This window comes from Schistocerca serialis, chromosome 1 (genome assembly GCF_023864345.2).
Source record: "Schistocerca serialis cubense isolate TAMUIC-IGC-003099 chromosome 1, iqSchSeri2.2, whole genome shotgun sequence".
In the NCBI taxonomy this organism is placed as follows: domain Eukaryota; kingdom Metazoa; phylum Arthropoda; class Insecta; order Orthoptera; family Acrididae; genus Schistocerca; species Schistocerca serialis.
Window position 1 is genome coordinate 629,598,625 of NC_064638.1, and position 27,957 is coordinate 629,626,581.

General features: G+C 39.3%; 1 protein-coding gene across 1 annotated transcript in view; it reads left to right on the plus strand.

Annotated features, from left to right (window-relative positions):
- The window catches only part of LOC126419675 (otoferlin-like), a 468,560-nt gene that overhangs the window by 356,654 nt on the left and 83,949 nt on the right, over positions 1–27,957 (plus strand). Inside the window, exons 26-31 of the mRNA XM_050086891.1 lie at positions 94–342; positions 888–1,022; positions 1,572–1,843; positions 7,127–7,297; positions 9,662–9,831; positions 19,459–19,589. Coding sequence (XP_049942848.1) covers positions 94–342; positions 888–1,022; positions 1,572–1,843; positions 7,127–7,297; positions 9,662–9,831; positions 19,459–19,589 — 1,128 coding nt within the window. The remainder of the gene's footprint in view (positions 1–93; positions 343–887; positions 1,023–1,571; positions 1,844–7,126; positions 7,298–9,661; positions 9,832–19,458; positions 19,590–27,957) is intronic.

A 27,957-nucleotide genomic window follows, 5' to 3' on the forward strand; every position in this document is an offset into this window, starting at 1 on the left:
TATGTTATTTTTAACTTTAAATCTTTAATTTATATGTTGACTATCAGTTATTGTTTGTATCAACAATTATGATGCTGTAAATAATCTGTCCAGGAAAGTAAAGAACATCGTAAAGAGGTTGCACAGATGCACAGTCAGCAAAATGGATCTTTGCCAATATACTTTGAGGAAAATAGTGGGTTTCAGCCATCTAATAGAGATATTTCATGGACTGGCAGTGATAGAAGCACTGAAAAAAAGAAACACACATTGAAAGGAACATCAACAGCTGCAAAATTTGTGGCTCGTCTCAGCCCTAAAAGTATGAGAAGGAGAAGTGAGCTTCAAACTGCAATAATGAAGGCAAGAAATATATTTTTTTATCACCAGCCCATGTAATTGTTTTTTCATGTCTGATTAAAAATAGCCCATAATATCAAATATTTATTTTGCAAACTCAAGCTGTAACAATATTTTGCAATACAGATAACCATAAATATTGCAAGGCCATTGCAAAGTCTTCACTCTGTTATTTACTTTTCAGTGTATTTATTCTTTAATGATAATTATGATTAACAGTAACAATGTAAGATAAATAAAACAAGTGTAATTCAAAACATTACTATCAAACAATGGAAAATCCAGGATGGAATCTAACAATACCAGAGAAGGAAAGTTGCTACTCACCATATAGCAGAGATGCCGAGTCGCGATAGGCACAATAAAAAGATTCACACAATTAAAGCATTCAGCAATTAAGGCCTTTGTCAGCAGTAGACACACACACACACACACACACACACACACACACACACACACACACACACACACAAATGTATATATGCACACAAACCTGTGATGATGCTACATATGTTGTAACAACAGCTTTTATTGATTTTTCTTGGCAGATCTATCCAAATGAACTTGAAATGCAGCCAGAGTACAATGGTTTTAAAGAATGGCTTCTCACATTTGACCTGTACAGAGGAAAAAAAACTGGTGATGACACAGAAGATGAAAGCCGCGTTGTTGGAACATTCAAAGTAAGAACCATCAAAACAAAAATTTAAGAATTACATAACAGAAAAAGAAAACATTGTAAATAGTTAAAATGAGTAGCAGATAGATAATAAAATAAGACTTTAGTCACTGTGAATGAAAAAAAAACATGTAACTGTACATTTAAGATCTTAACTTTAAAAAATTGGAAAAAAATGTGTACCGTAATGTAGTCTGACCTGTTTCTCCCTGGACATCCTGTGTAGCTCTAACTCTTAACTCTCTCCAGTGTCTAATCAGTGTCTCAGGATTCATGACTGGTTTTCTAATAGTTATTGATAATATAACTCAGTGAAGGCTTTCACAGCTGATACTTCTGTTAACAATTCTGGTCAAAAGAGCGTGGCCAGTGCACAAAGATATTTGCTGACTTTTCATCTCTATTTGCAGAGGACATCTTCAAAGATGAAACACTGGTAGCTTCAATTATTGTTGTTTCATCTTGGAAGATGTCTTGGCTGGGAAGTTTTAATGAAAAATTTTTGATATTAATTGAGAGGAATGAAACTAAGAATAAGTCTATTATTTTACAGGGAGCTATCAAAGTTTACAAGTGGCCATTGCCAAAAGACATTGAAGATCATACAATAATGGGGTTTGATCCACAGTATGGATTTTTCCAAGGTCTTCCATCAAATGACCCAATACATGTACTTGTCCGTGTTTACATTGTGAAAGCTACAGATCTTCATCCAATGGACCTAAATGGGAAAGCAGATCCATACATTGTTCTTCAGCTTGGGAATAAGAGAATTAGTGATAAGGAAAACTACATATCCAAACAGCTGAACCCTGTTTTTGGGAAGTAAGTATCAATCACAGTAAAACTTTTTTTGATGATTATTTGTGCTCAGTTACCCAACAAGTGTGTTTCTATAATTAACACATTATTGATGAATGAAGCAGGAAATAGTTAACTGCTAAAATGTAAAAACAATAAAATAAAATAATGTTTCTCCCAGTAATAACAATTACCTTTGTAGTTTCATACTAATTATTTTTAAATCTTCTGAAAACATTACTATCTTAACTTGGTAATTATCAATGTACAACAGTACAGCTAGTATTTTGATGATTAGCATTTTTGATATAGCATTTTATTTAGCTCAGTTTGAGTGCTGTTTTTTTGTACATGTATATGAGAACTTGAAGTAGTATTATAGTGATGCACTACTATGTATTCATTCCCATTACCTATCTGCTCTAGCAGACAATCTCATGCTGCAGCAGACAATGCATTGCCCAGCAACAAATGCAAAATGAACTGTATGCATTTGAGGACAAGAGTTTCCTTGCCACATGCCTCTTCGCTGCAGTGCATGTGTGGTTTTTGCTAACATGTGCTACAGGAAGCATCCCCAACTCCCAACACTTCCTGCAACAACACCGAGCTGTCAAAATGACAAATGCAGTAACATAGTGTTTCTTTTGTGTTGAATTTATGTACAAGTTATTTCATTATCAGAACTGAACAGCTTGCCATAGTGCTATCAGATAGGCACAGGACCCAGGAAGGCATCAGTGGTGAGTTGTTTTTGTGTTTCTATAAAGTGAATAGCATTGCAGGATTCCATGACATCTACAGAGAAGTAGTAGGCGAGATTGATACCATACTTCAAGAAAACATTGTTCAGCTCCCGCCTTGTGGTCTCATGTCCTGAGTGTAGAGTATCCACTTCACGCAACCAGTTAAATTATAGCAAGTGTGACAAGATCCAACATCTTCTTGTGAACTATGTACAAACCACTGTGGCACCACAGGTGTGGCCTACAAAGACTGAAATCCCCAACTGTGTTAGATTAGCTTCATCCATGAACCTCAAGGTCATTTATTTGCATTTTGTATTTGCATTAGTCACCATGCTAGATTAGCTCCATTTAAGGTACCTCAAGTTCATTTATTGTGTATTGTATTTTGCTTTTATCACTATTTTAGATTAGCTCACCCACTGTACCTCAAGTTTATTTGTACTGCAATTGTATTTTGTTTTAATCACCATGTTAGATTAGATACACTTACAGTACCACCAAGTTCATTTACTTTTATTTGCATATTTCCTTGATCACAGTGTTAGATTAGTCCCATTCACCATACTTCAAGAACATTAACAATTTTTCTGACATTGTCCTAAGAAAAAAAAAATGGATAAATTGATTCCCCAAACATGGAAGTGGGTACCCCTTGTGCGTACTTGTAATACTTTCATAAGTGATGGGGACTTGGTTGAGAGTTTTTGGTCATAGGCATTTTTGTGGTAACTTGCCTCTGTAAATGCATTCAGAAATTAATTATGCATGTTAACATTCCAATAAACTGTGTAGTATTTGGACATCTTTTGTTGCATTATACCTCCATTTTACCCTCCATATGTAGCAAACCCATGATATCCACTTGTTTTCGTCAGTGAGGAGCACCATTCTCACATTGGTGATGCCAGCCGAACATCCCCCCTCCCATCCAGGCCTAGTTCCACACCGCAATGCATCTGGCCACCCCAAGTGGCTGCTGATGTCTCATTCCTCACCCACTTGGAGGCAGGAGAATACATCCTGGAAGTACCAGGAGGTACTCCTAACAGGCTGCATGTGTGCACACTGAGTGACTGCCAATGAAACATTTCCCCCCCCCCCCACTGGAGTAGGGCTCACCACACTAGGTTGCATGCATAGTGGAGTGCACTACTCTACCATTCCAGTGCTAATGTAGTGAGTGCAGTGCCATCTCACAGTTGAGTTTGTCCTGGCTTACCACTATGTTCAGTTTTGCCCAGGCCAGTAACCCTCATCTATGAGCCCTTGTGATCTATAACAGCATATGATCAGGTTCCGCACTTGTCTCAGTCACTACACGCCACTTGCAAGGACTGTCACCTCCCTGGTGCACACCCCCTCTCTCATTCCCCACCTGGCCTGTGCCGCCGCCGCCCACTAGCTCACTTTCAACTCCCGTGACTACTGGCTGCAATTCACTTCTATGGAGGCAATATTCCCAGGCTTCTTGATTAGCAGCAACTCTACACAATACGCCTTAACAGCTATGTAGTTTGAGTCTTTGGTTGCTGCAGAACCATCTGACATCATCTTGAGCCTGCCACAGTCAGGCAGATTTGGTACCCTGAAACAGCAGCTGACACTGCAGCTGGTCACAATGCAAATTCAGCCCACATGTGCACTATTTTCATCAGTGGAATGTGGTGATATGTGGCCATTGCAACTCCTCCAGCACCTCTGCACACTTACTGAGTTTACAGTCATTCCTGGTATGCTGCTGCTTATGAACTGGTTCATGCATCTGTCTGCCACAGTCTGCCCAGTGTTAGCCATGCACAACTATACAAACATACATTGGTGTGACCTCTGTTACGGTGGACAGCGTCTTCGAGTACCTAATCCCACACACAGTATCCCACATGTACAGTCCATATCAGCACCCATGCCCTCCCTATCCCATGAACCCTGCTGACCTCCTCATTGAATTTCCTCTCCTCACTCTCCCTTCCAGGAGCTGCTGGGAGCTACACCGTGATATGTTGCACTACATCATAATTATGCCAAGCCTTCCAGTTTTTTTATGCCTCCTCTGCCTACCACTGGGTAAGTGAAGAGCCATACATGTTGAAATAAAGGAAGCGATCACTACCAATGAGCACCACCCCTCAAAAAGCCCATGAGCCTCTGCCCTACAACGTGTCCCAAGAAAAGAAGGCAGTTGGTACCCAAGCAGTGACTTTCAGGCCTTCAAATTCAAGATGATCTCCAACCAGTAGCCAGTGCCCCTCTTGCACAGCCACAGTGATAATGTGCCTGATGCAACAATCTTCAGCAAGATGGTCTGCATAGAAACATTTACTCAGATTATTATTGTCCCAGAGAACATGGAGAAGATGGGAATAATCACCCCCTTCAGTCCTTTCAGAATATCAGTAGCTGCTCAAACAATTTTATGGAGTATATGGGCAGCATACTCAACCCCTGTCGTTCCACGGCTGAGTTGCACTTGCAGTTTAGTAAAAACATAGTTCTGACCTTTTCTTTCAACACCAACAAAATTGAAATTAGTATTATTAGCACACAGCCCAACAACTTTTTCTTGTAGACCATTTTCTCTGAAGCAATCTGTTAAATAGTCTTTCACATTTGTCAATGTTTTTCCAGGCAATGATTTTAATTACAATATTCTTACCTTTACACAAGTTCTGTAATAAAGAAACTAACCAGGAGAGGAAAACTCTTAATCTCTTTGTGGTTAGACGCATCAGTTAGAAGTGAAATAAAAGTCACCTTTCCTGAGTCTCATTCGAACGTGGATAAAAGCTTGAGGAGCTAACACATTCATAATTATGGCCTTGGTTTTTGTACATACACATGCAAGATGTTACTTGAAGAATCTTGATGTACAGTCGTAGACCTAAAGCTATGATTGTGCTGGACTGTGTAAGGACCAATCAAATGAAAACAAGGCAGATGGAAAAAAAGTAAGTAAGCTGTTTATTACTTCAAAAGTAATCCCACTGTAATACAAGACAGGCAATGGTTCCTTAGAAAAATGTTTGTAGTTGCCTACAGAACAACGATTGTATCCCAGCATGCAGCTCTTTGTCTGAAGCAAATTGACAGTCAAAAATTTCTTCCTTCAGAGTTCGAAAAAAAAATACTAAATAAATAAAAATTTTAAAAAAGAAATCTCTTAAGGAGACATCAGGACTGTATGTTACTCCCCAGCAACACTTCTGCAGTGTACTCAAAACACTCTTTGCAATATGTAGCAGTTTTAGAAATGACATCAGCCTCTGTATTCTATGATGTCACACTGCTGAGGGCTGGATCTACTGCACAGTACTTGACCTTGCTGAGTATGCACAGTGCTTGACCTTGCTGGGTATATAATGGGTTGAAAGTTCCTGGTAGATTTAAACTGTGTGCCGGACCAAGACTTGAACTCGGGACCTTTGCTTTTCACGGGCAAGTGCTCTACCATCTGAGCTACCCAGACATGTCTCATGCCCCATCCTCACAGTTTCACTTCTGACAGTACCTCGTCTCCTACCTACCAAACTTCACAGAAGTTCTCCTCCAAACCTTGCAGAACTAGCACTCCTGGAAGAAAGGATATTGTGGATACATGGCTTAGCCACAGCCTGAGGGTGATTCCAGAATGAGATCTTCACTCTGCAGCAGAGTGTGCACTGACATGAAACATCCTGGCAGATCAAAACTGTGTACCGGACTGAGACTCAAACTCGGGGCCTTTGCCTTTCGCGGGCAAGTGCTCTGCTATCTGAGCCACCCAAGCACTACTTATGAATCTCCCTCACACCTTTACTTCTGCCAGTACCTTATCTCTTACCTTCCAGACTTCACAGAAGCTCTGCTGCGAACCATGTGGAACTAGCGCTCCTGGAAAAAAAGATATTGCGGAGACATGGCTTAGCCACAGCCTGTGGGAAGGAGACGAGGTACTGGCAGAAGTAAAGCTGTGAAGGCAGGGCATAAGTTGTGCTTGGGTAGCTCAGATGCTAGAGCACTTGCCGAAAAAGACAAAGGTCCTGAATTCGAGTCTCGGTCTGGCACACAGTTTTAATCTGCCAGGAAGTTTCATATCAGTGCACAGTGTGCTGTAGAGTGAAAATTTCTGGTTTCTTGTGTGTGTGTGTGTGTGTGTGTGTGTGTGTGTGTGTGTGTGTGTGTGTGTGTGTGTGTGTGTGTCTGTGTATGTGTGTGTGTTCTTTTCAAGCTGTGATTGTTTAGCACATAAACATACTCTGCTGCACATTGTACACAGTGACAAAACTCAGTTACTTTCAGTGGTAGTCAGATACAAAATACACGGTTCACTCACCTGTAATTTTATTACAGTCCTTCAAGAGGATGTAGGTACTCAGAAAAATGTCAATATCGTGTTATCAGCATCATCAGAATTACTGACTCATTAAATTACAGTTCTCTTGTATTTATAATCAACTCATATTAGTGTACTTACAGCAGAATTTTAAAGCTGTGTGAAGTACATTAGAGTTTTAACATTTTACACATTATTAAATGATGATTTAATTTTCATTAGTAATACATTAATGTTTTGTGTTTTCAGATGTTTTGAATTTGAAGCAACTTTTCCCCAAGACTCAATGCTGACAATTCAGATATTTGATTGGGACCTGGTTGGCTCAGATGATTTAATTGGAGAGACAAGGATTGACCTAGAAAACAGATTTTATAGCAGACATAGAGCAACATGTGGCATTGCTCAAAAATATGAGGAGTAAGTAATTTTCATATTCACTTAGATTCTGATATACTCTATCAATCAAAAGTGTCTGGACACCTGTTAGTAGATATTAATATGGTGTGTGTCCACACTTCACCTTCACAATGGCTCGAACTCAGCTGGGAACATGTACAATTGAGTGTTTGAATATCTGTGGAGTAATGGCAGCCCATTTGACCTCAGAAACCAGAGAAGGTGATTGTGTTGAACCCTGGGATATGGATTGAAGTTGACATTCCAGCTCATCTCAGAAGTGTTCGATTGCTTTCCAGCCTGAACACTGGGAAGGCTAGTCCATTTTGGGAATTTTATTGTGTACAAATGATAACCTCACAGATGATGATTTGTGACAGGGTGCAGTGTCAAGCTGTCACAGACAGTTTATTGTCTCCTAACTGCTCCTCTACTGCACTTGGTACACAATGCTGTAAAATATCTTCAGATCCTTCCACATTTAGAATGTTCTTAAATACATTAAGGGGACCACACCTAACCATGGGAAATATCCCAATACTGTAACAACACCCTCTACATACTTCTCTGTTGGCATTACACGTGATGGTAGGTAACGTTCTCAAGGCACCTTTCAGTTGAGTTGCCACAGCGTATAGTGTGATTCATGACTCCAAATCACCGGATTCCAGCAATCCACTGTCCAGTGGCATTGTTCTTTGCGCCACTTCAAGCATAACTTAGTGCTGAATACAGAACTGTGTGTCTTACAAGGAACTGCTCGACCATTGTATATAGTTGTTTTTAACACACAGCCATTGTACCAACTGAACTGCTGGTAGAACTTTGGAACTCAAGAGTGTTCCTTCTGCAAATTTCATGCAATTTTTTTTACAATTGCCCCCTGAAATGTTCGATGATCCCTGTCTGTAAGGACAAGGTCTTCCTTGTCTTGGCTTAGCTGTGGTTGTTCTGTCTTGTTTCCACTTTACAATTAGTCCACCAAGAGTCGATGTAAGCAGTTTTAGAAGGGTTTGAATGTATTTCCAGATGCAGTAAAGCCTCACAGGGGAGGGTCAGGGCTACATGATAAGTGCCTGAGACCTCTGAAACATACTGTGGATTAAAATTAACTTACTTTTTTTTACCAATTACCTCTTTCTTTACTGTGTTCTCCATATTAACCATTTATAAATAACTTAACAAATGATTACTGGTGATTTTCTCTGTACACATCATCGACATTAGTATGTGGATCTCGTTTATCTATACACAAGTTCTACTAACCTCAGATGGTCGCCAATTTGTCTGGGTTCCCAGAGCATGCAGAAATCTTATTAATTGTTGCATTTTCCTTGGAGAAGCTGGAAATCTGTATGAATACCAACAATTATTTTACGTATTAATGCTATTCAAATAAAATCTATCACTTTTGGATTTTAATTATTCTTGTATATTTTTTTGAAGTATATGTTTCTTAATTTTTGTTCAGTATTGTGAAAAAAATAGTTTCTACTCACCATATAGCGGACATGCTGAGTTACAGATAGGTACAAGAAAAAGGCTGTCAGAAAGTAAGGTTTCAGCCAACAAAGCATTCATTGGAGCTAAAATGTACACACACACATGACTGCAATCTCTTATCTGCTGAGGCCTCAGTAGCCAGTGACTACAGTCATTTGTGTGTGAGTTTCATGTGTGTGTGTGTGTGTGTGTGTGTGTGTGTGTGTGTGTGTGTGTGTGTGTGGGTGGGTGGGTGGGTGGGTGGGTGGGTGTGTGTATGTTGTATTCCTGTTGAAGTCCCTGTTCTGTTGAAACTTCCTGGCAGATTAAAACTTTGTGCCAGACAGAGATTTGAACTCAGGACCTTTGCCTTTCGTAGGCAAATGCTCTACTGACTGAGCTGCCCAAGCATGAGTCACAACCCATCCTCACAGCTTCAATTCTGCCAGTACCTTGTCTCCTACCTTTCACACTTCACAGAAGCTCTTCTGTGAACCTTGCAGAACTAGCACCCGGCTTCAATTCCCGGCACTGCCAGGGGGGATGATGGGTGCACTCAGCCTCGTGAGGCCAACTGAGGACTAATTAGTAGTGGCTCTAAGGTCAAGAAACCCAACAGTGATCAGGAGAGCAGTATGCTGACCACATGCCCCTCCATACTGCATCTGATGACTACTTTCAGAGGACGATATGGTGGTCAGTTGGGCATGATTGGCCATGACATAGAACTTTACCTTTACTTTACCATAACTGCCTATATGATGATGTCATTATTTCATTTTAATCTCTTTTTAAGGAAATAGGAAATATAAACATAGTATTTGTGAACTAGATTAGTGTATTCCTGTATTTACATATGTTGTTTTTGTTACTAGCTAATGAATATGGTTTTTCTCATAATAGGTATGGTTACAATCAGTGGAGGGATCCAATGAAACCAACACAAATATTAGCCAAACTGTGTAAGGATGGCAAAATTGATAGCCCTTCATACAGTCCAGGAAAAGTCAAGGTGGGACGGCAAGTTTTCTGCCTTCAGTCTGAAGATCCAGATGTTAATATGAGCACAAGAGGTAAACAAAATATTTTTTGTTACTATAGGCTATCCGTCTTGAGCTGACTGCAATCTAATTAAAAGGAATTACATCAGACATGTTTTGCTTTTATTTAGAAAGTATCTTCCGTGATTATTCTGTAAATTGGGTACATCCTTTTGTACTTGTTTGTTTTAGGCTGAAAACAGCATTTTCTTTATAAAGTTAGTCTACAAGTTACTTATGGTGTTCCCTTACATATTCTGCTCCTTCCCTCCTTGCTAACAGCAGTTGATGTCGAAAGGATTCATTTCACATTTGCACATTGCAGTTTTTGGCATTCTGCAGTATTCCCTGCACTGCATTATTTCCCTTCACTTTCTTAAACTATTTCTCATTTCATGTTTATGTCTGTTTGTTTGTAATGTAATTTTTTGTAATGAATGTGGTGGATTATTTCCTCTTCATTTTTAGTAGAACAATGCAGCTCCTTTATTATTTGAAATTATATTAGGGGGAGCACACTTCATTACATTGCTCCAAGAAGTTTTATAATGTTACTACAATATCTTTTTTACTGTATTTAAGAGATTTCTTCCTTTAGCTATGTACATGATAATGTTATCAAGGTTTTACTGTTACTGCATATAATGGAAATATTAAACTTTAATAATAACATGATTAGAAAGTCAGTACCAGCCAAGAAAAAATATTATAATACTGTCGAAAAACTTCAGAAGTGAAAATACATTAACAATCCTCTGTAGTCAAAAGTTGATTGAACATGAAATAAGGAGATTAAAATAATTATGGAGGAAACTATCCACCATGCACAAACTATTCTGAAAACACAGCTCATATGATTTTTATATGTGTTTTAAATAATAATCTGCATTCAACTATTCTAATAACAATATAAATAACCAATTAGTCAATGAGCCAAGCAGAACAGTTCACGGCAGAATATTAATCAGAACAGCAAGAGAAATTATTTGGAAATTACTCCAGATCGAAAAGCAACATCCAAGCATGACTTAGCCACATAACATATATTTTGCAATCACAGTTCCATACAGGCAAGAAGTGCTGGAAAACACAAATTCATTACCTATCTCATTAAACAAATACTAAACAATCATAGCATTGCGGAGTACACAGGCAGAGATGAGTCAGATAACAGCAAACTGAGGCAGATGCAGTCACCAGGTGGCATTTCGTTTGGCCCATACAGATGCCCAAGTGACCGGTCTGCAGGGTTCCTGCCATAGGCACCTTCAGCAGATGTGTGCAACACTACACATACCAGTACATTTGTACTATTCATTTGCATATGAACTGCCATATAGTGGTAGCACCTGGATGGCTGGTGCAAGGGTTGGTGTGGCTGAAATGGGTAGGAGTTGGGCAGTGTCATGATGGAAGGTTCCTCAAAGTCATTGAGGACCACTGATAGTTCATGTGCTGGATCCAGAGCTTCTTGCAAAGGCCCATAGATGTTTAGAAGTGGAGACACCACTGTTGAATGCAGTGGGTCTCGTGATTCAGCCTTCAGTGAAGCCAGATTGATGTCCATTCACATGTACCACAACTCATGGAAGTAAGGGATGTGTGGCTATCCTCCAAGACAAAGAAGTGGAGAAAGCTGTTAGGTGGCTGAGGCAGAGGAAATGCTGGTCTCTTTAACAAAAGAGGCCACTGTCCAGAGTGCCACAACTGGAACTACTGGTTGTGGTATCAGTGCAGCATCCCATATAGTGTGGATGCTAAAACCACCTGGTGCCTCTGTTGTTCTGGTACAGACTCCTGGGTGTACTGTGGATACCACCCAAATGTACACGCATAAATTGGGGCATCCACACATACTTCGTTACTTAGTTGTTAGTTACTTGTTCCATAGATCAGATTCACAATATATGATGTGGAATGTGTCACCAGAACAAAAACAGAACACTTGTATACAAGTAAATAAAAATAATGTTTACTTATTTATTTTCCTATCTTAAATAATTAATTATCTCTACTCAAGAATTCTTCTATGTTATAGAAGGAGTTGTTAAGGGGAAATATCCTCTTTAAATTACTTTTAAAACATTTCTGCTGTCTGTCAGTAGATTGTCAAAGAGTTTTGTAACAGAATATTTCACCCCCTTCTTTGCCAAAGTTAGATTCATTAGAGAGTAATGCAGACTGTGTTTCCTTCTAGTGCTATGCTGCTCTCAAACTTAGATGAATCGTTGACAATAAATTTCAAAACTGAATGAATGTACTGTGAAACTGTGGTTAACATACCCAGATGCTTACAGAGTTACCTGCAAGATGTATGTGTGTGAACTTCACACATAATTCTGATTACTTTCTTTTGTACAATGAATAATTTGTGCACAAGTGAGAAGTAATCCCAGAATATTATCTCATAAGACATCAGTGAATTGAAAATATGCAAAATATGTCAACTTACTGACTTCTATATCCCAAAAGCTACCAATTATTATGGCAAAAGTAGCCAAAATTAAATGTTTTAGCAAATCTACTCTGTGGTTTTTCAGTTTAAATGTTCATCAATATTTATGCCTAAGAACTTAATAATGCTTTGTTGGGATACTATATCAACAGGATGTGTGACATTTTTGGCAGCACAAAATTGATTGAAATCTGTTTTTTTCAAAGTCTAAAGCTAGCTCATTTGTGCAAAACCATCAAGTAACTTCCACAAAAATATCATTTACTGTTTTCTTTGTTGATGCTTCTTTGTTAGGTTTCACAACAATGCTTGTATCAACTGCAGGCAGGGCTAATTCTGCCTCTTGATTCAAATAAAATAGCAAATCATTAATAAAAAGCAAGAACAGTCGTGTGCCAATGATTGAACCCTAGGGGACTTTCACTGTAATATCACCCCATGCAGATGATGTAGTGTTCTTCTTTACATTACTCTAATAGAAACATTCTGTTTCTAAAATAAGAGCAAAACCAGGCATTAGCTGAACTACTTATCCCAGAATGTTATCATTGATGCAATCAAATGCCATTGATAAGTCACAGAAGATCCCAACTGGTGATGTTTCATTATTCAGATTTTATCATGTGCTCAGTAAACGTATAAATAGGTGAATAAGTAAAATGATCCTTTTGAAAATAATGACATGGCTGCATCTGCTGTAAGCTCACAGCAGGGTCCGTTGTTGATCACCAGCATGTGGGTGCACCCTCTATGGCGAAGAGTCACTGTAAGCTTACCACTGTGGCTGCCATTGTTGTCAGAAGGAGGCAGATAACTTATGGGAAATAGGAGAAGTAGTTCACTATGATTAACTAGCATGTCAGCAGTGGGGCTAGCTGTCCTGAACTGGAAAGATAGGGACCCGGGAGAACTCCGAATATTATAACAATCCCCATAGCCCACAAGTTCAAGATGCCATCTTTCACTTAAATTAAAAATGAGCTAGTGAGACTCACTTCATCTGTTGGAAATCAACAGTGTCCTGTGTCAAGAGGAGACAAACACAACAGGGTAAGGGTCTATTAATTGTTGGCAGTTCAAAAGTGTGGTGAATAATGGTACCCCTTCCAGAATTGGTAACAAGATATGAGAAGGAACACCAGGTACACCCAGTGTGTATGACTCAGAGCCTCATCGTTGAGGGAACGGAGTGCTACAAATTGTAGAGAGTGGTACATTTCGAACAAAGGATGCCGGTTGTCTGGTCTCTGAGGTCATACTTGGGTCATTACGGTGACTGGCAGGGAAGACTGAGAAGGCTAGCCTTGCACGTGAAATTCCAACAAAGCTTGCAATTTGCAACATTGTCCCCATGAATGATCATTGCCTCCTGGTTGTAAGGTGAGTGGCAGGACTGAACCACAGAGCTCACAGGTTCTAGACTAGTGCCATAAGTTTAAGAACTGTAGAGTCCTCCTAAGTGAGTCAGGTGTGCATTACACATCAGAGGCCACTATGGAGATAGCTGACTGTGTGTGAGGCACATACAAGGTGTCTTTTTAAAAAAAAAAAAAAAAAAAAAAAAATGTCCCCTAAAGGTAATAAAATGCCAAAGCACTTGCTTTTGAAAAGCTGTGGGGCTCTCATTATATGAGGGTTGAATGAAAAGTAATGCCTCCACCTCAGCATCTCTAAACTTACTTGCCCAATGACGCACAGTACTCACATCAACACAATCACCCTAAACTGCTTTCATTCTCTGATGAATCTCCTTTGGGGGTGACACCTTTTGCTGTCAAGAATTCAATGACTGCACATTGCTTAAAATGCGTTGACTGATCATCTGTGTAGGTTTCCATCTTTTACACTGTAACAACACAGCCATTAAATGCTAAGGCCTCCTACCAACTGGAGCTGTAGAGAAGAGGCTACAGAACAAGCCAGTACCTGCCGCATACCAATGCTGCCAGCTGTTGAAGACTTATGAAGGTGGAGGCATTACTTTTCAGTCAACCCTTGTACTAGGTACAAAAGGGTGGTTAATATCCAAAATTGATAGCTGTGAGATATTTGGGTAAAACTTAAGCATATATCAAAAGAATAAGCTAATGGTAAATGTAGATGGAGTATTTGTCACAGTAGATGAGAAACTCAAATCCACCAAGATAGAAATTGATACTACATGTGCAACTATCACAGCAAGAGTCAGTGTCAAAGGCTGACAAACTTACAATTGGATCCTTCTATTGAACACACCAGACTCACCTTAAGAGAAAACCGAAGTTGACTAGTACATAATTTTCTCAATTGTACTGTCATTATTAGAGGAGACTATAATCATCCAACAGTTTGTTGGGAAAATCACAGTTTTGTAAATGGTATGCATGACAAGATGTTCTGCGTAATATTACTGAATGCAACCTCTGAGGAATATCTAGAATAGATTGTTCATAAGGCCACTCATGATGGAAATATACGGTCAAAGCACATTAATGTGACCACCATATCTGTTTGATTTCAAAGTACAGTAACCACTAAAACACAGCACATGGCAGCACTAGCAGTGGAGGGTGTATAAAGTGTGTTGGGGGAATGTGGAAAACAGTGCAGTATTGTTGTAATGTGGAAATGGATAAATTTATGTGACTTCCAAAAGGGCATGATCATAGGCTTTTTGGCCAAGAAATGAAGCATTTTCTAAATGGCTAAGTCTGTAAACTGTTCATGTGCCACCACAGTTAAAGTATTCCATCCATGGCAATATGGCACTACCCAAAACTGGCACTGAGACAACAGTGGTACACCATTGGCCATAGATGAAATGAGTAAATGATAGCTGTTGAGATGTATATGGGCAAGTAGACATGCAACAGTTGAGTAGCTGACTGTGTTGCTGTGTATGGACCTCTGCAGCAGGCACCTGGTTGATGCACCCATGCTGACTGCTAATCACCAGTTACAAAGGCTGGAATTTGCATGCTAATACTGCTGCTGGATGACAACTGAGAGGCAACAGTTGGCTTGTCCTCTGCATCATGGCATCTGTTAGGAGGACAATGCAATGTGTCACACAGCTCACTTAGAGAAAGCTTTTGACTATGTTGACTGGAATACTCTCGGTAAAATACATGGAGCAAAGGGCTATTTACAATTTGTACAGAAACCAGATGGCAGTTATAAGAGTCGAGGGACACGAAAGGGAAGCAGTGTTTGGGAAGTGAGTGAGACAGGTTTGTAGCCTCTCCCTGATGTTATTCCATCTGTATATTGAGCAAGCAGTAAAGGAAACAAAAGAAAAATTTGGAGTAGGTATTAAAATCCATGAAGAAGAAATAAAAACTTTGAGGTTCGCCGATGACATTGTAATTCTGTCAGAGACAGCAAAAGACTTGGAAGAGCAGTTGAACGGAATGGACAGTACCTTGAAAGGAGGATATAAGATGAACATCAACAAAAGCAAAACGAGGATAATGGAATGTAGTCGAATTAAATCGGGTAACGCTGAGGGAATTAGATTAGGAAATGAGACACTTAAGGTAGTAAACGAGTTTTGCTATTTGGGGAGCAAAATAACTGATGATGGTTGAAGTAGAGAGGATATAAAAAGTAGACTGGCAATGACAAGGAAAGCGTTTCTGAAGAAGAGAAATTTGTTAACATCGAGTGTAGATTTAAGTGTCAGGAAGTCATTTCTGAAAGTATTTGTACGGAGTGTAGCCACGTATGGAAGTGAAACATGGACAATAAATGGTTTGGACAAGAAGAGAATAGAAGCTTTTGAAATGTGGTGCTACAGAAGGATGCTAAAGATTAGATGGGTAGATCATATAACTAATGAGGAGGTACTGAATAGGATTGGGGAGAAGAGAAGTTTGTGGCACAACTTGACTAAAAGAAGGGATCGATTGGTAGGACATGTTCTGAGGCATCAAGGGATCACCAATTTAGTATTGGAGGGCAGCGTGGAGGGTAAAAATCGTAGAGGGAGACCAAGAGATGAATACACTAAGCAGATTCAGAAGGATGTAGGCTGCAGTAGGTACTGGGAGATGAAGAAGCTTGCACAGGATAGAGTAGCATGGAGAGCTGCATCAAACCAGTCTCAGGACTGAAGACCACAACAACAACAACAAAAAGAAGTAGGAAGATTTATATTTTTAACTAACTACATTGTATCTCAATAGGGAACTCAGTACTTTTATCTCTTGATAGCAGAATGTACAGAACTTTGCATGAGGTTCACAAGAATAGTGCAGTTGACAGATACGTACCTAGTAGAACAGTTCATGATGGGATGGGCCCTTTATGTTATACAGTCACTATAAACAAACTTCTAAAGAAACACAGAATACTGAGTAATGGGTGTAAAGCATAACACAGGGATAGAGATAGGGTCATCCTGAATTAAACATATTTGCTGTCAAGAAGGCAATGCTTGAACCCTTCAACAACTATCATAGCAGAATACTGTTGTAGAATTTGTCTCACAAAAGAGAATATAGTAGACAATGGTAAGACAGCTTGTCCTGAAAATACAGCATGAAGTATGCTTGATATATTTCCCGGGTTCTGGTGCCTTGTTATAGGCTGAAAGGCTGAGATAACTGACAGTGTCTGTTGATTCTTTATATTGGTGAACTAGTGAAGGATTTGAGGGATAACAGATGCTGTTTTCATTGTTGTTCCTTTGAAGAAATTAAGCACATAATTAGCTGATGTTGCTGCTTTAGCTGTGCTGCCAAAGCTAAATAAATCTGGCATCCATGACAGTGTGTGATGATACAAAATTGCACCTCTTCATCGCCAATGTTATAATCTTCTCTTTCACTCACAACATTTATTTAACATAAATAAATATTTCCTAAAGAAAATGTGATTACCACAAAACCCTCTTTTTACACTTTTCAGTTGACTGAACCAAAAAGTGTAAAATGCAGCACTGTGTAAAATACAGGAAGCAAAAGTTATTCGTGAAACCAAATTAAAAAGATATTCGTGTTCTAATGTGAGAGTTATTCTTGATAATAATTATAAAATTATGGTAAATAAAACTTAGAACACAATATTGGTTAACCCATTTAAGTTGGTGTTCTTGATAAAGAGAGAACAATAGACACGAAATCTATAGCTTGTTGCAGACAAGGTCACTAAGTTCAGGGACATCCAGGGGGAGACAGAAGATGAAAATTGTTGTGTTATGGAGCATCTTCAAAAGGAATGTATACATCTGATATCAGGTCATACCAACTTAAGACTGTGTGCCTAGTATGGATTAGCATATTTCATGCGAAAGTAACAATGATTTGTGAGAGCCCATTATAGAGAAGCTGTCTTCAAAAGTGGTGTTTATTTGTATAAATGACTGTAAAATTAAATTAAAGCTGTTGTAATACAACACAATGAACAGAAGGAAGGTTGCTACTAGAGTCACTGTCGTCCGATCGTGATTATCATTAAGGCAGTGACTCAGCATACTTTCCCACTCTTCCAAACACTGTCAAACTATACAGGTGGTTGTGACCCAATATGCTAACAATGGAAATTTTCTTACCATTCCAACACAATATTACATGATCATTCTGCATGTAATCTGTGTTTTCTGCTTTGTTCCAAGGTTGACTTTGAGCAGGAATATGATGCACTTTTTACAGAAATCAATTGTAAATCAATGTTAAATGTCAGTAAAACATCAATGAAAAATTGAAATGCCAGAAATTTTAACATGTAACATTAATGATGGGGAAGTGTTGAATTGAGAGAATAGGATTTGTGTTGGGACTGACCAAAATGAATATAAAAAGCAGGAAAATGGAAAATGTGAGGACATAAAAGTGGGGTTTTATTGTACTCAATTAGTCCATGAACAAAGCAGGACAGTTCATGGGAAAACTACAATAAAAGTTATTCAGAGATTGTTGCAAAGTAGAAGAATAATGTCCAAGCATGACTTCGCTCAATAACATGAATTTCATTATAAACTTAACTCAAACACACCCTCAGTGATATCTAACTCATAACACCAAGTGCTGATAAGATGTGGAAACCACAAGTTCATCATGATCCACCACACTAAACACATAGTAAACAGATCATAGTGTATGGAATCCACAGCAGAGGTCAGTCCAATAACAGCAAACTGATGTAGGGACAGCCACAGAGCAGCTTTTTATTCAGCACAAAATGGATGCTCAAGTGATCAGTCTGCAATAATGACCATGTTCCTGCCATAGGCACTCTCAATGGACACGTATGGCCTTACACCTATTGATATGTCAGTAACATTGATTTTCACATCCAGCAGGGGTATTAAATCAACAATATGCCAGTTTCAGAAATATCAGTACTACAAAGTAGATACTGCTTCTCTACAACTTCCTGATATAGTTTCTGTACCACAGACTATGTGTGTCATCTTAAGCAATTCTACATCTTAACCAGCATACCTATCCTCCCACCATGTTATAAACATCTGACTATGAAGAACAACTTGCAGATGTGGAACTGGTGTAGGTGTCAAAAGTGGAGCATCTGTCAGAAACTGTTTGTTAAACTGCAGTTATCTATCATAGTTTGCTTACGCTCAAGTTAATGTTGTAAAATTGACAGAAAAGCTGCTACTTTGAAGAACAGCTAGAATTTACCCACTAAAATTAAACAGCTAACACCTGCTGTTCATCTGCTGCCACAAACTTAACTCCAACACACCCTCAGTGATATCTAACTCATAACACCAAGTGCTGATAATTGATGCTCGGAGTTAAATATTAGTGTGGGCATATTGCTGTTAAGCTAGTGGTAGTACATAAACAAACAAAGTGGATTTAAGCACAGGCTCATCAGCAGGTATCGAAACACTAAGGTTCACTAATGGAAAGTTTCTGTAGCAAAACTGTACCAATAATTTTACCAACACCCATGAATATCTTCACCTGAAGTGATTTTAGTATGCAAATCATGAACACTGAGAAATAATGATAACCACCTGGAATTTTCTGCTTTTAACATATAAATACAATAATAGTTATAGTGCAGTTTAGTATATTCTGCAGAAGTAGCCATCAATGGCTGTTTCTGTTTGTTGATGTATAAATTGGTTTGCTGCTCATCTTTAAGCACCATAATCCATAATGGGATTTACGAACACAACATGTGAATGAATGAACTGAATTAATGTATGTTGATGTCAATATAAAAAGTCAAAACTGTGTTGTCTGCATTTCTTCAAGGAATGGAAGAACATATGGCATTGGCAGTGTTACATAGATGGCATGAGTTTCCTCGTATTGGTTGTCAGCTGGTACCAGAACACATTGAAACCAGGCCTTTGTATCATGTGGACAAGCCTGGTATAGAACAGGTAATAATGCAGCAGCTTTGAACAAAGATAGATCTCATTTTTCTAGCAATAATTTGATTCTTTATTAGTTGTCTTAGTAGTTCATTATGGCCAATGCCATTGCCGCTGTGGTAACACCGGTTCTCATCATATCACAGAAGTTAAGCACTGTCTGGCTGAGCTAGCACTTAGGTAGGTCTGCCGAGCACTGTTGGCTAGTGGGGAGCACCCAGCCCTTGTGAGGCAAACTGAGGAGCTATTTGACTGAAAAGTAGTGGCTCTGGTCTCGGAAACTGACATAAGGCTGGCAGAGTGGTATGCTGACCACATCCCCCTCCATATCCACATCCAGTGATGCCTGTGAGCTAAGGATGACATGACGGCCAGTCTGAACCATTGGGCCTTCATGGCCTGTTCGGCAGGAGCTTTTTAGTTTAATTCAGTATTTCATTACACCTTTTGGAAGCATTTTTGTCACTTGTTTTGTAAATCATACAAAAGCTTTAAAATGTTGACTTTAGTTGATAAGAGATCTGATGATTGTTGTTTTATTTATTTATTTATTTATTTCTTACACCATGGAACCAACTGTGACAATTTCACATGGATGTAGTGTGTGTCAATTTTTACATTGTCAATGACAAGTACTAGTACACTATGTTTACAGGTAAAGAATATAAAGTTACTTAACCACTACAATGATCCATAACACAATATAATGGAATGAGAATCCTTAGACCTACAGATTACAGGTATAAAACAAAGTAAATTAAACCTGAAAGGTCATATAACCCAGACTGTTAAATATAAGCAGTTAACACTAAAAGAGTTACATATGTGACAAGAATGTTCAGCTTAATGTTCAATTTATATGATAATACATCTTATTTTAAGGCCGTTTCTCACTGTGTTTCATAAACTCTTCCAAACTGTAAAATGACATGGCTAAAAGAAATTGCCTCAGAAGCTCTTTAAATGTAGATTTGTTGGCAATTTCACATTTGATTTCTGGAGGAAGAGCATTAAATATCTTTATACCAAAGGACTGTACACCCTTCTGCACAATCTTCAAATTTTTACCTTCAGTGTGGAAATCATGTTTCCTCCTTGTGTTATACTGATGGTATTCACTGTTACATTTGTATAAATCAGTGTTTTTACTTATGAAACACATAAGTGAGTATATATATTGAGAAGTAGTTGTAAGAATTCCCAGATTCCGGAATAGGCTTCTGCAGCTGCATCTAGGATCTACACCAGACATCACTCTTACAACACGCTTCTGAGCAATGAATATTTTCTTTGCAAAGATCTAAAATGTGATGGGACCAGTTTACTCTACAGACAATCTTCACGCCTAGAAACTTTGTTACTTCCACTCTTTCTATGACCTGTGTGGCATATTTAACAGTCATTTCTTCCTCAGTTTTGGCAGTTGGGGTGAACTGAATATAATTAGTCTTACTCAGGTTAAGTGAAAGACCATTTGCAGTAAACCATTTCATTAAATCTATAAGAATAGTATTAACAGACTCTTGAACATTTTCACATTTAAGACCATTAACCATTATGTTAGTATCATCTGCAAATATGGTAAAATTGCACTGAATCATTGAAGAATAAGGTAAATCATTTATAAATAACAGGAACAGTAAAGGACCAAGAATAGAGCCTTGTGGAACTCCACAATTTATGTCTCTCCATTCCGATGAAATCATTCCACCACACAAATTGTCTGACTTATCTAAGACTACTTTCTGTTTCCTCTCTGTCAGGTATGACTGATGGAAGAAGATTTCACAGTACAAGTATTTTAAGTTTTTGGGGTTTTCTTGTCTGAAGAAGACACTAGACATTGTGTGTGTGTGTGTGTGTGTGTGTGTGTGTGTGTGTGTGTGTGTGTGTGTGTGTGTGGATGTGTGTGTGTGTGTGTTTCTAAATGAGATGAAGGACTTTTGTTTGATAGCTTAATAATATGTAACAGCCAACTGTTAAATGTGCCTGTCTGCCACTCAGTGCCTATCCTAATTTGTATAGTTACCATTATTCCATCCCAAATTTTCCATTGTTTGATTAGCCATTCCAGAACTTAGTTTTGTATACTGTCTATGGTTTCTCAGGTATATGGCAAAAAACTGCATAGATGAATCACTTGTATCTTAACGACATACCATTAAATATCAGCTCCCTGTCAGTTCTGTTCACAGATGATATTTCTGTGTTAGCTGAAAGTCAGAATTCATAAAAAATTCCTGAGTCATTGCTCAGTACCCTCAGTGCCTTATAAACTTGGTTTCAGCTAAATGGGTTCCATCTAAACATATCTCAGACCCACATGATGGAGTTAAAAAGCAAACATTCAAAATGTGAGTAGATTAAGATTATTCACATCAATCAGATTATGTAAGGAGCCGACTCAGTCAGATTCTTAAGACTTGATCAGGATAAAAATGTGAGCTGGCAGGCACACATTGGCTATCTGGCAAACAAATTGAGTGGTTTTGCTTGTGCAGTGCAAATATTATCAACTGCAGCTGACATGGACACAAAAAAGTAACAGATACACTATGTGATCAAAAGTGTCCGGACACCTGACTGAAAATGACTTACAAGTTTGAGCTGCCCCCATCAGTAATGCTGGAATTCAACATGGTGTTGGCCCACCCTTACCCTTGATGACAGCTTCCACTCTCACAAGCATATGTTCAATCAGGTGCTGGAAGGTTTCTTGGGGAATGGCAGGCTATTCTTCATGGAGTGCTGCACTGAGGAGAGGTATCAGTGTCAGTCGGTGAGGCCTGGCATGAAGTCGGCATTCCAAAACAATTGAAAGGTGTTCTATAGGATTCAGGTCAGGACTATGTGCAGGCCAGTACATTACAGGGATGTTATTTACATGTAACCACTCCATCACAGGCTGTGCCTTATGAACAGGTGCTTGATTGTGTTGAAAGACACAATCGCCATCTCTGAATTGCTCTTCAACAGTAGGAAGCAAGAAGGTGCTTAAAACATCAGTGTAGGCATGTGCTGTGATAGTGCCATGCAAAACAACAAGGGGTGCAAGCCCTCTCCATGAAAAACATGACCACACCATAACACGACTGTTTTACTGTTAGCACTACACATGCTGGCAGATAATGTTCACCCAGCATTCGCAATACCCACACCCTGCCTTCAGATTGCCACATTGTGTACCATGATTCATCACTTCACACAACATTTTTTCACTGTTCAATCGTCCGATGTTTACACTTCTTACACCAAGTGAGGCATTACTTTGCATTTACTGGTGTGATGTGTGGCTTATGAGCAGCTGGTTGACCATAAAATTCAAGTTTTCTCACCTCCCACCTAATTTTCATAGTACTTGCAGTGGATCCTGATGCAGTTTGCAATTCCTGTGTGGTGGTCTGGATAGATGTCTGCCTATTAGACATTACAACCCTCTTCAAATGTCGGCAGTCTCTGTCAGTCAACAGATGAGGGCGGCCTGTTCACTTTTGTGCTGTACATGTCCCTTCGTGTTTCCACTTCACTATCACATTGGAAACAGTGAACCTAGGGATGTTTAGAAGTATGGAAATCTCATGTACAGATGTATGACAGAAGTGATACCCAATCACCTGACCATGTTTGGAGTCCGTGAGTTCTGCGGAGCACCCCATTCTGCTTTCTCACACTGTCGAATGACTACTGAGGATGCTGATATGAACTATCTGGCAGTAGGTGGCAGCACAATGCACCTAATATGAGAAATGTATGTTTTTGGAGGTGTACGGGTACTTTTGATCACATAGTGTACAAACTATTTTGAATCCATTACTAAACATGGTACTGTTTTTTGGGGTAACTTGGCAAAGCATGGTGCACTGACACTGTCTCATTGGACAAATTCATGCTAGAGGAACTGGAAATTTGATCTGGTTACAAAGCGTTATATACCCCAAGAATTATCATTTTAGTGTTATTTTATTAATTATTAGTGTAAAACTCGTTGTAATTGCATTTAAAATTTTTCTCATCTCCTGTAAGCAAACAAAATGTATTGCAAATGTACATAATTAGATGAATAAACCACAGTTCTTCTGATATCATATGCCTTTATCAATTTTAGGATTCATTTTTGGTTTACCGAGGTGACTATTTTTGTCAGATGCATAAATATATCCATTGTCTTTATCTTCAAGTAGACAATGTTTTCTATGTAACAGCTGCCTAACTGTTTCAGTCATGTTTATACCTTTCCTAAAGCCATACTGACTCTATAAGCAGCACGTGTCTCAAAAAGTTTTGATTTCCTCCTTGAGATATAATGCTGCTGCCTGTTGATCTGTTTTAACTATCATATGAATCTTCCCGCATGTATTAGTTGCCCATTATACTTTAGTAATAACTGTTGCTATAGTTTCCTTATATACACTGATTTCAGTTTCAATGTGGACATGCTCATAGAGGTCAAATTTGTTTGTTGCCGTTAGATTTAATATATTTCTGTCATGATTGGTGTAATCTATCCCCTCTTTTCTGCTTGCAGCTATTGTCCACAATAAGCAACATCTTCTCTGAAAAATTTGAGAGGAGTGAAGATTACAATAAAGTTTCTAGTTCACTTAGCTTTTCATGTAGAGTTGACTCCAGTTCTTCTTGTCTAGGGGTCTGATTCTTGAAGCTGAAAACTTCACATTTTTAGGTCCTCATGGTTGGATTGATCTAAATAAATTTGGCTTTGCTAAGATCACAAAAGGTAGCCTGAGCAAAATTTTTTCCTTCATAAGTATTAAACACTTTTTTAATCAGGGGGTCAATGGCATGGACATGATGTGACTTACCAAACAAAAGTGCTGGCATGTCGACAGACACACAAACAAACACAAACATACACACAAAATTCAAGCTTTCGCAACCAACAGTTGCTTCATCAGGAAAGATGGAAGCAGAGGGAAAGATGAAAGGATGTGGGTTTTAAGGGAGAGGGTAAGGAGTCATTCCAATCCTGGGAGCGGAAAGACTTACCTTAGGGGGAAAAAAAGGACAGGTATACACTCGCACACACACACATATCCATCCACACATGCGCAGAAACAAGCAGACATTTGTAAAGGCAAAGAGTTTGGGCAGAGATGTCAGTCGAGGCGGAAGTACAGAGGCAAAGATGTTGTTGAATGACAGGTGAGGTATGAGTGGCGGCAACTTGAAATTAGCGGAGGTTGAGGCCTGGTGGGTAACAAGAAGAGAGGATATACTGAAGGGCAAGTTCCCATCTCCGGAGTTCTGACAGGTTGGTGTTAGTAGAAAGTATCCAGATAAGACAGACAGTGTAACACTGTGCCAAGATGTGCTGGCCCTGCACCAAGGCATGTTTAGCCACAGGGTGATCCTCGTTACCAACAAATACTGTCTGCCTGTGTCCATTCATGCGAATGGACAGCTTGTTGCTGGTCATTCTCACATAGAAAGCTTCACAGTGTAGGCAGGTCAGTTGGTAAATCACATGGGTGCTTTCACACGTGGCTCTGCCTTTGATCGTGTACACCTTCCGGGATACAGGAATGGAGTAGGTGGTGGTGGGAGGGTGCATGGGACAGGTTTTACACTGGGGGTGGTTACAAGGGTAGGAGCCAGAGGGTAGGGAAGGTGGTTTGGGGATTTCATAGGGATGAACCAAGGTTAGGTGGATGGTGGAAAAACACTCTTGGTGGAGTGGGGAGGATTTCATGAAGGATGGATCTCATTTCAGGGCAGGATTTGAGGAAGTCGTATCCCTGCTGGAGAGCCACATTCAGAGTCTGATCCAGTCCTGGAAAGTATCCTGTCACAAGTGGGGCACTTTTGGGGTTCTTCTGTACCAAAGGTCCACACTCAGTCCTGTCGATGATGCTGCAGATGGTGAGCTCTGCTTTCATCCCGCTAGTGAGACCGGCAGTCTTCACCAAATTAGATAGCCGCCGGAAGCCAGAGAGGATTTCCTCTGATCCAAAGTGACACACATCATTGGTGCCAACATGAGTGACCACCTGCAGATGGGTGCACCCTGTACCCTTCATGGCATCCGGAAGGACCCTTTCCACATCTGGAATGATGTCACCATCAATCACTATACTATATTTCTTCTACTGAGGACTAAGAAAGAAATTTAGTAAGGTCTCAAGTTTCTTAAAAAATATTAGTGTACTTCCGTCTGGTGATCTATAAAGAGATGCAATAGCAATTTTTAAATGAACCAGATATACACTTCAAAATGTATCTCACTGCACATAAATCCTACAGCTAGTTCATTACTACAATTTATTAATTCTTTCTTGATGTAAATTGATATACCCCCATGAATATGCTGCTCTGTGCTAAAGCTGTTTGCTAAGTGGAAATCATCTAGTACATGAAAAGATATTTCATTTCCTTTACACCAGTGCTCACTTAAGCATAATGCATCAAATAAGTTCCCCCCATGAACCATGGACCTTGCCGTTGGTGGGGAGGCTTGTGTGCCTCAGCGATACAGATGGCCATACCGTAGGTGCAATCACAACGGAGGGGTATCTGTTGAGAGGCTAGACAAACATGTGGTTCCTGAAGAGGGGCAGCAGCCTTTTCAGTAGTTGCAAGGGCAACAATCTGGATGATTGACTGATCTGGCCCTGTAACAATAACCAAAATGGCCTTGCTGTGCTGGTACTGTGAACGGCTGAAAGCAAGGGGAAACTACAGCCGTAATTTTTCCCAAGGGCATGCAGCTTTACTGTACAGTTAAATGATGATGGCGTCCTCTTGGGTACAATATTCCGGAGATAAAATAGTCCCCCATTTGGATCTCCAGGCAGGGACTACTCAAGAGGACATCGTTATCAGGAGAAAGAAAACTGGCATTCTACGGATCGGAACGTGGAATGTCAGATCCCTTAATCGAGAAGGTAGGTTAGAAAATTTAAAAAGGGAAATGGATAGGTTAAAATTAGATATAGTGGGAATTAGTGAAGTTCGGTGGCAGGAGGAACAAGACTTTTGGTCAGGTGAATACAGGGTTATAAATACAAAATCAAATAGGGGTAATGCAGGAGTAGGTTTAATAATGAATAAAAAAAGAGGAGTGCGGGTAAGCTACTACAAACAGCACAGTGAACGTATTATTGTGGCCAAGATAGACATGAAGCCCACCCCTACTACAATAGTACAAGTTTATATGCCAACTAGCTCTGCAGATGATGAAGAAATTGATGAAATGTATGATGAGATAAAAGAAATTATTCAGGTAGTGAAGGGGGACGAAAATTTAATAGTCATGGGTGACTGGAATTCGAGAGTAGGAAAAGGGAGAGAAGGAAACATAGTAGGTGAATATGGATTGGGGGTAAGAAATGAAAGAGGAAGCTGTCTGGTAGAATTTTGTACAGAGCATAACTTAATCACAGCTAACACTTGGTTCAAGAATCATAAAAGAAGGTTGTATACATGGAAGAATCCCGGAGATACTAAAAGGTATCAGATAGATTATATAATGGTAAGACAGAGATTTAGGAACCAGGTTTTAAATTGTAAGACATTTCTAGGTGCAGATGTGGATTCTACCACAATCTATTGGTTATGAACTGTAGATTAAAACTGAAGAAACTGCAAAAATGTGGGATTTTAAGGAGATGGGACCTGGATAAACTGACTAAACCAGAGGTTGTACAGAGTTTCAGGGAGAGCATAAGGGAACAATTGACAGCAATGGGTGAAAGAAGTACAGCAGAAAAAGAATGGATAGCTCTGAGGGATGACATAGTGAAGGCAGCAGAGGATCAAGTAGGTAAAAAGACGAGGGCTAGTAGAACTCCTTGGGTAACAGAATAAATATTGAATTTAATTGATGAAAGGAGAAAATATAAAAATGCAGTAAATGAAGCAGGCAAAAAGGAATACAAATGTCTCAAAAATGAGATTGACAGGAAGTGCAAAATGGCTAAGCGGGGATGGCTAGAGGACAAATGTAAGGATGTAGAGGCTTATCTCACTAGGGGTAAGACAGACACTGCCTACAGGAAAATTAAAGAGACATTTGGAGAAAAGAGAACCACTTGTATGAATATCAAGAGCTCAGATGGAAACCCAGTTCTAAGCAAAGAAGGGAAAGCAGAAAGGTGGAAGGAGTATATAGATGGTCTATACTAGGGCGATGTACTTGAGAACAATATTATGGAAATGGAAGAGGATGTAGATTAAGATGAAATGGGAGATACAATACTGCGTGAAGAGTTTGACAGAGCACTGAAAGACCTAAGTTGAAAAAGGCCTTGGGAGTAGATAACATTCCATTAGAACTACTGACGGCCTTGGGAGAGCCAGTCCTGACAAAACTCTACCATCTGGTGAGCGGAATGTATGAGACAGGCAAAATACCCTCAGACTT